The sequence below is a fragment of the Cyanistes caeruleus genome, chromosome 4 (genome assembly GCF_971803275.1).
Source record: "Cyanistes caeruleus chromosome 4, bCyaCae1.hap1.1, whole genome shotgun sequence".
Classification (NCBI taxonomy): domain Eukaryota; kingdom Metazoa; phylum Chordata; class Aves; order Passeriformes; family Paridae; genus Cyanistes; species Cyanistes caeruleus.
In genome coordinates, this window is record NC_141704.1 from 8,901,587 (window position 1) to 8,914,839 (window position 13,253).

Consider the following 13,253-nt stretch of genomic DNA (forward strand, 5'->3'; position numbering starts at 1 on the left):
ATCAGTATAAACAATGGAATTTTTGTCTTTATGAACATATTTTTGTTCTGTTTCACTTGAAGGTAGAGACAAACACTAAAACAAAAAAAAGAAAATAAAAAAAAAAGATAGAAGAAAAGCAATCTTCATAGACACATTTATAATTTAAAAAGTTTGTAGGTAAAACTTAGGAAACCTGAGAGATTAATCTGTGAGATATTGTAAAATGCCAGGGGAAATGAAAATGGCTAATTATGCTAATTATGTTCTATTACCAGTATGGAACATGTATTGTCTTTATATGTATATATATATATATATAGATACATAGTTGGCCTATATGAGTCTAGCTTTTTTCCATGACTATTTTGATATAACACATCTTTTAATTAAACTACCTTGCATGCACAGAGAAGCTGGCTTATTAGTGTATAATTTTTTTCCTTCCTGAATCACAAGTCACTAAGGTGTTGCTAAGTATGCTAAGCAGCTAATTCTGGTCCAGAATTAAGAATTTCCACTGTTGGGGGGAAATATTTACTGGCAGTAGCAGCATCTTCGTCTTTCCTTCTCAGTCACAGGGAACAGGGCAGGCTCTGAGAGAGCAAAAAGATGTTACACAGTGTCAGCAGGTCTCCATTATCACACCATCTCCAATAAGGTGTCAGGCTGGCTTGGTGCAGCGCTCCTCCCTGCATCTGGCCATATGTTCCCTTTCCTTTGCCACTTTTACACCTCTAGCACTACTGTTAGTCCCCAGTCACAGAGATGCCCCAGAGAGTTCTGAGCCTGGAGAGAAAAGAGGGAAGGGGGACTGCAACTGTTCAGGTTTGGGTTTGACTTACACTTTCTCCAAGACTAAGTACTGGTGTAAAACTCCTCATTGTAGAGTCAGGGACATTTGTTTTAGTACCTAATGCTCTTTGTAGTTATTCTGTCTGTGTGCACGTACAATTGTCACAGTACCAAAGTATTTGAAGTATTTCTGGAATTCCTGAGAAACAGAAACCAACCTGGGTTTTCAGTTATTTTTCTAGAAAATTTCCCTAACGGTATATGTACGCACATGTGTCCAACCTGCACTTGGATTTCCACAAGCAAGATTTATGTGACTGACTGGTTCGGCCTCATCCTAACTTTGTTTTGGATTTCAACACTTCAGCAGAGAGAAGGAATCCTTCTTTCCAATGTCTGTATTTATCTGCCTAAAATATCATGAAGTCTGATGTCAGAAAAGCAAATAGAAAAATAATGTAGTGTAAAGATTTTTTGAAACAGTAACAAAAGCAATGCGGAGGAGGGATAAAGTTCCCCTCCCCTGCTGAAATCCCTGTTCACTGGGGATTCAGAGAGGGAAAGAGAGAGTTAGTTAATGCTTTCTTAGACCTTGTTTTTCTTTGAATTCCCCTCTCTCCTCTTCTAGCACACATTTGTACATATTGCTGACTCTAAAAGCCTTCCCAGAGGTCAAATTTTTGAAAGCTCAACCAAGTTTTCCTAAGCTATCACAGTTTACTTACCATTCCCAGTTTCCACAGGCTATCTGAGCAGTGATTAAATACCTAACAATTTTTGAATCAGAAGCCATAAACTGACTCTTTAGCCCCTATGTTTGTGTGATATTGTTTGATCTTTCAAAGACAGTTTGCACCCACACACCCTGTTCAGCAGAATTTGATTTGCAATTCATCTATGACAAAAAGCATCCTCATTAAAAAGTTTTCCAGTCTAGATACTCAAATAGGGAATATATATGAAGATGACAGTTGGTGGTTATGTTTTTGCTGGGTTTGTCATATACTGGATTTTTTGTCATACACTAATGAACCACTCAGCACAAGAAGAAAAAAAAAAAAAACATAGAAGAAAGGTCCAGAAAAAATGATGATCATAGCAGATGATGCACACGCTATCAGTTTGTGGTTTGGTGCACTTCACCTGGACTATTTAAAGGCCTGTGATGAATGGGCAGCACAAAAGATAGTGTTGTGTCTTTCAAGCCTTTGACAGTTGGCACTAAATGTTACTAAGCAAAATTACTTAGGGCGAAAAGGTTGGCCATGATGGATCCCAGATATAATAGAACTGGGGATTTTCTGTATACAAAGTGATAAGGAGGGACTTTTAGGGTTGACAGGAATTACTTGCATACTATGACAAATGAAGAGGTAAGTATGTGGATGTTGGTATAGGACAAAAGAAATGCCAGATCAATTTCTTGTCACGTTAACGTCTTAGCGTGCAGCCTTGAGGAAATCCCTTAGGATCAGACCTTGAAAATTATACAGGGGCCCAAAGATGCAAATCAGAACATAAGATGACTTTCAAAGACAAGCAGAAAATCCTGACCTAATCTATGTCTTATTTTTTCTGACCATAGTGGTTTCCTGAGTTTTTTTGCAGGAAAATATTTTATATATTGTCAGTTGTTCCAATTTGGAAAAAAAAAGTTGGTGATAAAAGCCAAAATTGGATTTGAAGGCCAAAGTTGCTGAATGTGTAATGCATTTATATGCAATACACTTTGCAAGTTGTCTTTACAGCCAGTAGTGGAGAAAAGGACAGAACTGGTTTATAACCTGTCTTTTCAGAGATCCACCAGCCATTAAATCTGTTGGGATAGAGGAGCAAGTGATTCTGCAGCTGTTCATTTGGGAGGAGACTTCCAGCTTGATTAGACTTCCCCCAACAAGCTGCTGTTTCTTCCATTTTCCCTTTCCCTTTTCCTTTCCCCTTGATTTCTCTTGAATTGGCTTTTTTTTCTGAAGAATTAGAACATCAAATATTTCTTTGCATTTCCCTCATCTCCTGTAAAAAAAACATATGTCCAGTACTTCCTCAGTGAAGGCCCAACAGCCAATAAATGTAAGCAGTTAGAGGGACAGAAGTCAGAAGTCTCTGTGCCTGGAAGTTAAAAGACTTGGAAGTTTTGTTCAATTTGCATGAGTACCCTGGAGTTAATCCATTGAAAACAGAAGCTACTGACCCATACCAGGAATTGGGGAAAATAAACTTTTTGTAACTCTATTAGAGTCACATGCCTGGCACTGAGCTGTTAAGGTGGGTTTCTTACCATGGCTCGGGATATCACAGGTGCTGTACATCTGTGTCTGAGATGAATATCAGGCAGCAGAGGCCAAGGGAATAGAAAAGATTTGTTTAGGTTTGAAGAGCAATCTGAAAATGTTGCTGTTCAGACAGGCATGTAACCTGTCTACAGAACAGGATGCAAAGAAAATTTTTGAAGAATTTAATGAGGTGTTTAATAGACCTGAATGCATTGTGAATAAAACACATCATACTGATACAGATCCCATTATGCTGCCAAAAGTACTAGCATCACACAGACTACAGTCTCATTATTCCTGAGAAATGAAGGAAAAGTTGATTATGACAAGATGGTAAGATGCAGTGTTATTGAGAGAACACAGACACTGACTGGTGTGGTTCACAACCCAATCACATTCTATAATAAGAAATGTTACAGATTTATATAGATTCAGGAGATTTGAATAAGGCTACCAAATGCAACGTAGCCCATGGGAGAGCTGGGAAAAGACATGTCTAGACTTCCAAAAGCAAGAATATTTCCAGATCTAAATGCTAGCCTGTGATTTTGGCAACTCCAGTTTGACAAAATTTTAAACTCTACACCTGCACATCTCTTTTTGCTGATGCATTTTTAAATAACTTTGCTCTGTGATTGCTTCAGAACTCAAAAAGTGCCACTCAACAGAATTTTAAATCTCCTAAAAACAGGTGGAAACAGATACTTATAACCTCTTGAGCTAATGTGATAATCATCAACACTGCAAAAATAATAGCTGATATCCAGTTCAGCAGGTCTGGCTATCAGAAGCATTTTTCTTCCCTGTACAGGCCTTTGATGGGTTTCATCCTTTTTGCTTTATTTTCTTCCATGAGAAAAAGGGAACAATTGTGTCAGCAATAAGCTTTATGTCAAAGAGATTCCAGGTTTAGATTCCTGTCTTTCATAGGCAAATGATTTGAACTTCAGAGGTAGAGCTCCATGACAGGCTTCCTTCAAGAGAGAGGCCAGAATCTGAAGTTCCTCTGCATTGTTGCTTTTCCCCAGCACCACTTGATGATTCTTTTTACTCCATTAGCAGGTGCATGCACTGCAACTGTGTGAAAAACAACCCCTTTCATATGCCCAAAAGGGTTATTTTTAAACATTCTTGTTCACCACGTTCCTAGTATGTTTCCACAATGAGTTTGTAGCATCCCACATGAGAGAGTGTCAGCCTGCAACATAAGGGTAAAATGTGGCAGATGATGTCTGGATATTCTTACAGGAGATTTGCTTCTGAAGTCATTAGGTTGTGACACAGCATTCTGGGTCTCTCACATGAAAAATGCACTTAAAATTGTTTTCTAGACTAAGCCTCCTTTTGGACCAATAATGATTCAGTTATTTGGAAGCACTTTCAGAGTATCATTATACATACAACTGGAGAATTTCAAAGGGACCCTTTGCAGAACTGTAAACATTCTCCTTATCAAGCAATTCACCTGCTCTAGACAAAAATAGCAGGGAGTGTATCTGAGTTAAGATTTCACATTTCCTGCATGAGTGTGCTCTCTAAGGTGGTTTTTAGCAATCAGATGCAGAATGAAAAGTTTTGGTTTTTTTCTCTGTTTTTAGCCAGAAATTGCACACTCGACCCAAGAGATTTTTGTCTCAAGGATTACTGGATTAGTACCAAGTGTCAAAACCAGATTCTGGTAATTCCTGCATAGTTTTGAGAAGGACCTGATCACATCCATATAAACAAGTAATGACTCATCCAGAACACAGGAAACAATCCTGAAAACAGAAGTACGTTTTTAAAGCACACTAACGACTTTCTTAGAGCAGTTAAGCTTTCAAGAGCTGCTAAGCATAAAAATCAAAGGAAGCAGCAAGGTTTGAAGTAATCATGAGTCAAGTAATACTATTTCTGAGTTAATGAGAAGTTCCAAATGATGCCAACTTGTAAGTGATTGTTAGAGTAATTCTGCATGGATGGTCAACAGTGAAAGCCCAGAACCATCCAAGTATAACTTTTTGTGAGATCTATCAATGTGAAGTTGCAGCACATATTGGAAGGTGGCATAAAAAACCTCCAAATCATAATGCAACACAGCATGAGACCAGAAATGTTAAACAGAGCCCACAAGGGCCTATCTGGGGTTTGAAACATAAAACACTATATAGAATGTCTTATAAATACCATTACAGAAAATAAAATCTGCAACAAATATGGGAAAAGATGCAGAAGAACTGTTATTCCTTTTGAACTTGCTTCCCAATAATGGAAAAATTCATTAAGCTAATAACTGCGGTCTTCATTTTTCAGGGGATAAGAAGAACATCTGAAGAACTGAGAAAGTTTGGATTTTACTTTTTTGCGTGTCTCTACATTCAGCAGCTAGATCTCTTTCAAAAGACCAAAGGAAAAAAGGTGAATAGATTGTTATTTGCAAGTGAGTTGTTGACCACCCTAAATTTCCAGAGTTGACGTTTCTGGCACTGGCTGTAAGAGCTTTGGCCAAATCACTCCTTCCAAGCAGAGCCCAGTTTCGCCTTGGCAGAAGCACCATATGGCAAAGGGTGCCTTTGAGATATAAAGCCTCTTCAAGCACCACTGAAGTGCTGCCATTGCCCCTCTCCTTATAAGGGGGTGCAGCATATGCTCTCCTGACTAGCTGATTAGCACTACTTAGAGCTAAATAGCAGAAGGATCAGGTTTTACCCTTTCCTATGTCTTTGGACTGTCATATTCCACAGAGGAAGGCAAAAAGTGAGTGGTTGCTCACATGAAGGATGCAAAAAGTCTCATCTCTCCTTAAATAATGCCGTATTATATTTCTCAGATGCAATATTGGATAAGTTAGTATTCATTGTATCTAGTCCATACGTTTTCTGCAGAAAATATATATTGACTGGGGACATGGTATGTTTATTTGATTGATGTAAAATAGTCTGGAGTGTTACAGTTTCATTCAACATGAGAAAGATAGGTTTTTAGCTTTGTGCTATCTTATAAGAAAAAAAAAAGTAGCTGTGCCTGCTTTATGCAACTAGAAGTAAATTGAGTGTAACAACATCACTGTAAAATGATGTGCTTTATAAAGTCCTGAATACGGTGCATCTTTTGTGTTTTGTTTCTAATTGTGTGCTCAATACAAAAGGATAATTCATTAGGCCAATTCTCCAAATAATCTCAAAGTGACATGAATTCCTTTGCAGAGTGAATGTCTGTAGCAAGTAATCCATGGAAAACAGACAGGCGTCTCTTGTCATTTTGGAACTCTAATCCACTGCCTGGAGCATGAAAATGCTCAGGATAACAAGTGTGGGAATGACCAAAATCAACATTATTTTTTTATTTTCTTTTCTTAACAATGATGCTGATCAATAGAATTGCTGAATCTGGCAGATACAATGCCACAGGATTAATGAATCAAGCTCAGGAAGCAGAAGAATTTGTTAAAAAGGAGAGGGAAAAAGCCCCTTCTTTTCCACTGGTGTGTGAATATCAAGCAATGAAAGCAGCAATGACAGAATTTTCGCCCTTGTTTTACCATAGTACCAAGCCTTGTTCTGCACGAGTCTTTACATTTTAATTAGAACCATACTGACACCCGCTTTTTCAACTATGAACTTCACTTCTAAATTGAAAACTATTTCCTGAATGCTGGTTTAGTAGCTAAGTCTGAACACAGAAGAGAGATTCTGTGTTTGTGTAATTCAGCGTGTAGTGTGGTCACCATCAGAGGGACTAGATAACTGGTTTTTAAACCACAGTAAATAGTGGTAAAAGGAAGGAAAATACTCTCACTGCAGTGCCACAGGCTCTGTCACCATAAAGCACTCTCATACTCCGGAAAACCATAGAATGAAACACAGAGGGGTCATCACATTACTTTGACGATGTGAGTGTTTTACAAAGGTCGATTGCCAGCACTTCTGTCAATACTGCATTCGGAATGTAACACGGGGTACATATCTGTGTAAGACATTACATTTCAAAATACACATTACAGTGATGTTCAGCACAGCATGGAGATTTTAATAAACCGTCACTCACTAGAAGGGGTTTGTTCAGATGTGTGGGAGGGGAGAGCTTGAGTTTGCTTATATGTTTGTATTTACGCCTCCTTAAAGACCTCTGGGGATTTTGTGTTTCCTTTTGTCTAAACAAACAAACAAAAAAAACTTTATCTAGTTTCATTGAACAAAAATTTATTACAATAAACATACAGTCCTAGAAATTGGAAGGTTTGTAACATTTTCAACTTAAAAGAGCACTTCAGAGAATATTCATGTGTAATTTATGAGCCCCTACAGACCTGTCCATGTCTTGAACTGATTGTTGAAGTGGGCTTTACTAGGAATTTCTTTTCCTGAATTGGAGTAGTGCTGGAGGTGGGGAAGGAGGGAGGGTTACAGCAACCTTCCCTAACAAGGCTTTAAAAGCTTCAGCGGTAAAGTTATGCTGATGGGAGACTTCGTTACTTGTTTTTAACTGGGAACAACCCGAAGAGGATTACGCTATGGGCAGAAGCTGTTATTTATGTGGGTGGCAACGTCGTGGGTTGTGTTGTGCTGTTGTTGTTTTTAAAGTGGGACGTGCATCTTTTGATTAGAACTGCAAAATGGTTTAAAAAAACCCCAAAAACCCCGAACAACCAACCAAACAAACCCCAACAAACCCAAACCAAGCAAAACCAACCCCTACAACCTGGACAATGACACGAAACAGCTGGTGAAATGTCTAGCTCCGTGCCTTCCCCGAGCGCGGCGGAGCGGAGGTTTCTGTTCTCTCATCTCTGCCGCGATGTGTTCCTTTTTTTTCTTTTTTTTTTTTTTTTTTTTTTTTTTCCTCAGCTCCTTGCATGTGCTGTGACAGCCGGGGAAGGGAAGGGGGGGTTCTGCCGGCGCTCCCATTGTCAGGCGCTCCGGGAGCGCGGGCAGCGCCGGTGTCCCCGCGGCTGGCGGAGCGCGGGGCCGCCCCCGCCGCCGGGACCCGCCCGCCGCGGGGAGCGGAGCGGAGCGGGGCCCGCCCCGGCCCGGCCCGGCCCGGCCCGGCCCGGCCCCTGCCCCCGGCCCGCGCCGCCGCCGCCGCCCGCAGCATGCCGCCCCCCCGCCGCACGCCGCCCGCGCCCGGGGGCTGCCTCCCTTTCCGGCCCGCGGCGTGTGCGTGAGCCACAGCGGCTCCAGGTTGCCCCGGCGGCGGCGGCGAGCGGGGGGCCGGGGCGGCAGCGGCGGCGGGGCGCGGCGGGCGCGGAGCGGAGCCCACCCCCATCACCTGTTACCTCCGCTCCCCAGGTTGCCTGAAGTTCCCCGGCGGCGCCCGGCAGGACGGAGAGCGCCACGGCTGCGGCTGGCGGGGACCCTACAGTGGCTGCTGCAGCATGGGCTGGCTCAGGGGGATTGCCTTGCTTTCCTTGGGAGTATTACTAGCAGGAAGAGTCAACTGCCAGCATGTGAAGAATAATGTGCCGAGGCTTAAATTATCGTATAAAGGTAAGTCTGTTGTTCTCTCTTATTCTCGGTTTTCCTCCGAACCTCTTTTCTCCTTGCCCCGTCGCTCCCTCCCTCCTCACCTTCCTCACTGCTTTTCCTTATCTTCCAAAGGGGGAATTGACATTAAGAGAAATTTCTGAAAACATTTACTTAAAAAGCCCCTCCGTTCTGCCGTTCCAAGCAGTTTAAACCCAGACAAAGAAGAGTTAGTTGCGATTGCAGACGAGGACTCCGGATCGTGCCGATCACTGTTAGAGCATTTTGCAGTCTTGTGCTATTTCACCGGACTTTACTCTTCAAAACGATGAGTCGCGTGTGGCCGCCCAGCTCACCTCCCTCGTGCTGGGCATGCAATGCAACCACAATTCCAGATCTGGAATGGATAAAGATTTATATAGATTTTATTTTTATTTTTTTTTTATTTTATATTTTAGTCATGAAGTGGTTAATTTTCAAGTCATGAATATTCAGTTTGTACAAATCTGACAATCAGATGCCTAACATAAGCAGTAGATGGTGGGTTTGCCAAGAAACTATAAACTGAAAGGAACAGATCAGTCCAGAAAAGGAGGTGAGGACTGCTAGGCACCAGAAAATGCTGCGTATGGATGTTTAATGCAGTGCGATGTATTTGAACCGGGGTTGTTTTCGGTGTAGTCTGATGTGTGTCATTAGAGATCACAGGGAAGGTGTAACTGAAGAAAGAGAGCTGTGAGATTACGTTTATGTTTGAAATTGTGTAATGCCACTCACACTGCAGTTGTCAGTAATTAACTTTTGTATAATAGTGCCAGTATTAAAGGAGAACAGTGAAGTAGGCAGGCTCTTCTCTTTATCAGCATAGTTCCACTCTAAGTACGTTTTCAGAAGAATTCATCAAATCTGGAGAATGTACAACTGGGAAAGAAGTTGAAAATGTAAGAGCTGTAGAGTGTTTTTTTAAACGGAGAGCTATACACCTAGGTGCATACACATCTCTCTGAAGAGCTGCCTCCTCATAATTCTCAGATTATTGATGGCTGAGAGAAGGAGCTGCAGCTACGGTTCTGAAAGGAGAGAGGAGAAATAACACACTGCTTCTACAGGGGGAAAAAGAGAACATGTGTGTGCATGCCTGGTCATAGATGTCAATCTCAGTTTACAGCTTAGTGTCAGTACATCTCTTGCCAGTAGAAATATGTTTTCCCTTCTTTTTTCATCTTTGTCATGCTGCAATTGAGAGGGGGGGAAAGTCCTCTCTGATACAGGGCAGGCGTCATTTTCACACTCCAGATGAAATAAAGAATTAAGCACCTGCAAAACTTGGATGATCTGTGAAATAAATGCATGTGCGGGGTTTTCTTAAAGAACACATATGTGCATATTTGTGTGTATTTAAACTTGAAAATATATGAATGAAAAGAACAATTTAAGGGGTTTGGAGTCTGTTAATGAGAAAAAAAAATTGTATTTAACACAAAATCGATTATTTTGAGTAATTGAGTCTAAAGAGAGCTGCCACAATAACTGTATGTCATGCCAAAAACTCATTAAAAAACTCTTAATTGCATCCAAACTTCTACAATTTTACTGATACTCAGATTAGTGTATAGAAGCATAAATGCTATAAAAATAACCTGTAAAGGGGTTTAATGGCTAATTAATTGTTGTTTATTTTTTTTCACCCTTTTAAAGTTTATCTGTGGCTCAAGTCTGCTACCCCTGCTCATACTGGCTAAATGCACAGAAACTAATTTCAAAGACTTGCCAAATGTGACTGATGGTGGTTTTCTTTTTTTCTTTTCTCATTTTTCTCTTGGTTTTTTTGGGTTTTTTCCAGCCCATTGGTGCTGTATCTGTGGACCCTTTAAAAAATATTTTGCTACTCTGCCGATTGGTTGTTTTCCAGTTCTGCTCTTGCTGGGATAAAGAGTCTAATTTTCATCATTTAAAATATCAGATATCAAATTTTCCTATATGGTGAGTTCTATATGAATAAAACAGGAAAGAAGCTGAACATCAAAACTTTTATACTTGGTGGATCGTTGTGCAGCAAAAATGAGTTCAAATGGTGAGCAACCCTGTTTCCTATCTAGTGAAGACAGTACATGTGTACTTAATCCAAAGCAAGTTGAAGTCTGAAGACTTACAGGAATTCACACTGTAGCCTTTGATTCATATATTTGACTTCAAATATGTGTAACTCTAAAAATCAGATTGGCCTGCTCACGTTTAATGTTAAGTACCGGTGTAAATGCTTAGCCAGGTCAATAGGAGGCTGCTGCTGCATTGATCCCCAGGTATGGGGATAGCATTATTAGTCAGGGAAGACTTAAGCCTTATCAGCTGGTTCTTTTCCACACAAATTTTGTTTCCAGCACAGTACTCAGTGCACAGATCAATGTTAACACCTTGCGTAGGAACATCCTTAAAAGCTGTGGGTATTGAAAATACGTCTTTTAGGCACTGACAGAATACCTCACGTGCTAATACTTATCTCTCTGGATGTACTTCACCGCCATGTGACTATGTGATACCAAGTGATTCATCTCTGTTTAAACTGCTTGCAAGTAGAAAAAGAAGCTACTCAGTTACTTACCCATTTCTCATCTCTATGAAGAGATGTGGTTGAGTAAAATAAACTCATGATATTGACAAAGAACCCCCAAACATGCAGGGTGGAAAGAATGACCCAGGTGACTTCACTTTTCTGTGACCATCACTGTGCTTTCTTTTAAGACACGTGCTTGTTTGTCTAAACAAATACCTTGGAGCTAATTGTTGGTGCTTTATTTAAAAAAAAAATCAAGGATGTATTTTGACTTCTTGTTTGTCTCAACTAATTAGATGTCAAACATAGTTAAAAAGCTCAGGCATTTGCTTTAAAATTTGGCAAAATGAGTCATGAAGGGTTAAGTCCTGCCGACCTTGATTTCCTATGGTCACTTGCTTTCAAAGGCCTAGTATTAGTTCTGCCATTTCTCCAGTTGCTGGACAGAAGTTTTGGTGAGCTCCTGTTCTTACTTCCTCTTAACTTCTTGTTGTTCAGTCTTGCAGAAGATTAGAAGCATCCTATGGGGCATAGTATGGATAGGAAATGGCAGAGAAAGTGTATAAATGTATATGTTAAGGCCGCATCTGTGATCTGAAATCTGCTTATTGTGAAGCAGAGTTCTGGTTATTTGGTTTACATCACCTTGATTCTGCTGGCATATGAAAGAAAGGAAATTTGAGGAGAGCAGTAGGAAAATCCTTGTCCATCTGAAATCTGTGGTAGAGCTCCTGTTCAGTAGCTTCTGGGTTTTGCTCTGTACTTTATAAAGTTTCGAAGCATTTTCATCTTTGTACATGGATTGGAAAGGTTTTACTCAGATGATACTCATCTCCTTATTTCAGTCAAAAGGAATTAATATGATTTAAAGCCTGATCCAAAGTTCATTGAAGCCACTAAGTGCTGAATCATAGCTTAAATGTGGTAAAACCAGCCATAAAACAGAAAGCTCAGTTGAGTTCTTCAACCACTGAGCTCCTCCTTCTTGTGTCCTTCAAAGCCTTTGTGTCCTTATTATAGAGTAACAAGAAATGTCATTGTTGATATATCAAAAGTAAAAGAATCTTTCCTTAAAGAGTGTAGGGGGCTTTATTCTTGCCTTTTTTTTTTTTTTTTTCTTTTCTGTTTGCTATGTTTTTTTCTGATCTCATTGTCTTCAATTCTGATGTCGGTTGTAGGTCTCTATATTGTGTCACCAGGTCACAGATTCTGTTCAGGAAACTCCTATTGAGCAGAGTTCTCAGAAAGATGGTGATCAAGTTGAGTGTGCAAAGTTTAAAACAATAAATACAGCCTTAAGTCCAGATGGATTTCTTGTATCATTTATTGTTTTGTATTTTCTTTTGCTGTCCTCTGTATGGGGTGGTAACAGCACAAACAGAGATGGGACCAGCTATAGTACCCTTTAAATATAAACTAATAAGCCAAATGAGAGTTTCCATTAACAATTCCTTGATTTGCAGATTTTTTTCATAAAGCAACCCTGATTTTTGCCTCCACATGAGTAAATCTTGTCAACCCAACTTTCTCAAATCCATCTGTCACGTCTTATTTTTCTATTGAAAATTACTAAATGCTCTAAGTATGTTTTGCAAGAGTACATGTGTGGTTCTCCTTTGTTATTGTTGCTCAATTGGATACATATTACTTGAGAAAAAAGTAAGTGGAAAAGCATTGCACACAGATTTAGCTCTATTACTCCCTGGCTTCAATTCAAGCCATATTAAAACTAAGTGTCTTGTTTAAAGTTGCAGTGATAGTGACAACTACTCCATCCTTGATGTGCAGTTGATTTACAATTTTATAGCATGGATTTTTATCCAGATGAAATCCTGGCCCTAGTGAAAGCAATGGCAAAACTTGTCTGTTTCAATCTGTCCCACATGGGGTGATGAGGGAGGAATGGCACCACACTGAATTACCTGTATGTACGCTAATGTAAATATGATACCTGGCTTTTAGTTTGTTCACTCAGTCTGGTTGTAGTTGATGACCTGCTGGTGGGTTTGATTGTGGTTTTTCCTTTCCTTCAAACTTTATAACTCACAATTCAATACCTCTGCAAATATTGGGAAAGCAGGACAAAGTGAGAGAAGGAAATGGGGAGAGAAATATTGGCAAGGGAGCCTGTTTCTCTTGAGCTGGGACCAGTATTGGAGTTTGTCTCAGATTTCAAGGTATCTGCTTAAAAACCTTTTCTTAAACTATCTT

The 13,253-nt window shown here is 40.1% G+C and overlaps 1 protein-coding gene across 5 annotated transcripts in view; it reads left to right on the forward strand.

Annotated features, from left to right (window-relative positions):
- The window catches only part of SEMA3A (semaphorin 3A), a 194,063-nt gene that overhangs the window by 22,074 nt on the left and 158,736 nt on the right, over positions 1–13,253 (forward strand). Inside the window, exons 2-3 of one of the 5 annotated variants that reach the window (XM_086886607.1) lie at positions 5,340–5,444; positions 8,315–8,512. In XM_086886607.1, the coding sequence (XP_086742733.1) occupies positions 8,401–8,512 (112 nt within the window). In that variant the 5' untranslated portion in view covers positions 5,340–5,444; positions 8,315–8,400. Of the gene's footprint in view, positions 1–5,339; positions 5,445–7,764; positions 7,798–8,151; positions 8,207–8,269; positions 8,513–13,253 lie in introns of those variants that run through there. The other 4 variants (XM_086886610.1, XM_086886608.1, XM_086886609.1 and 1 more) reach the window with 4 other exon arrangements.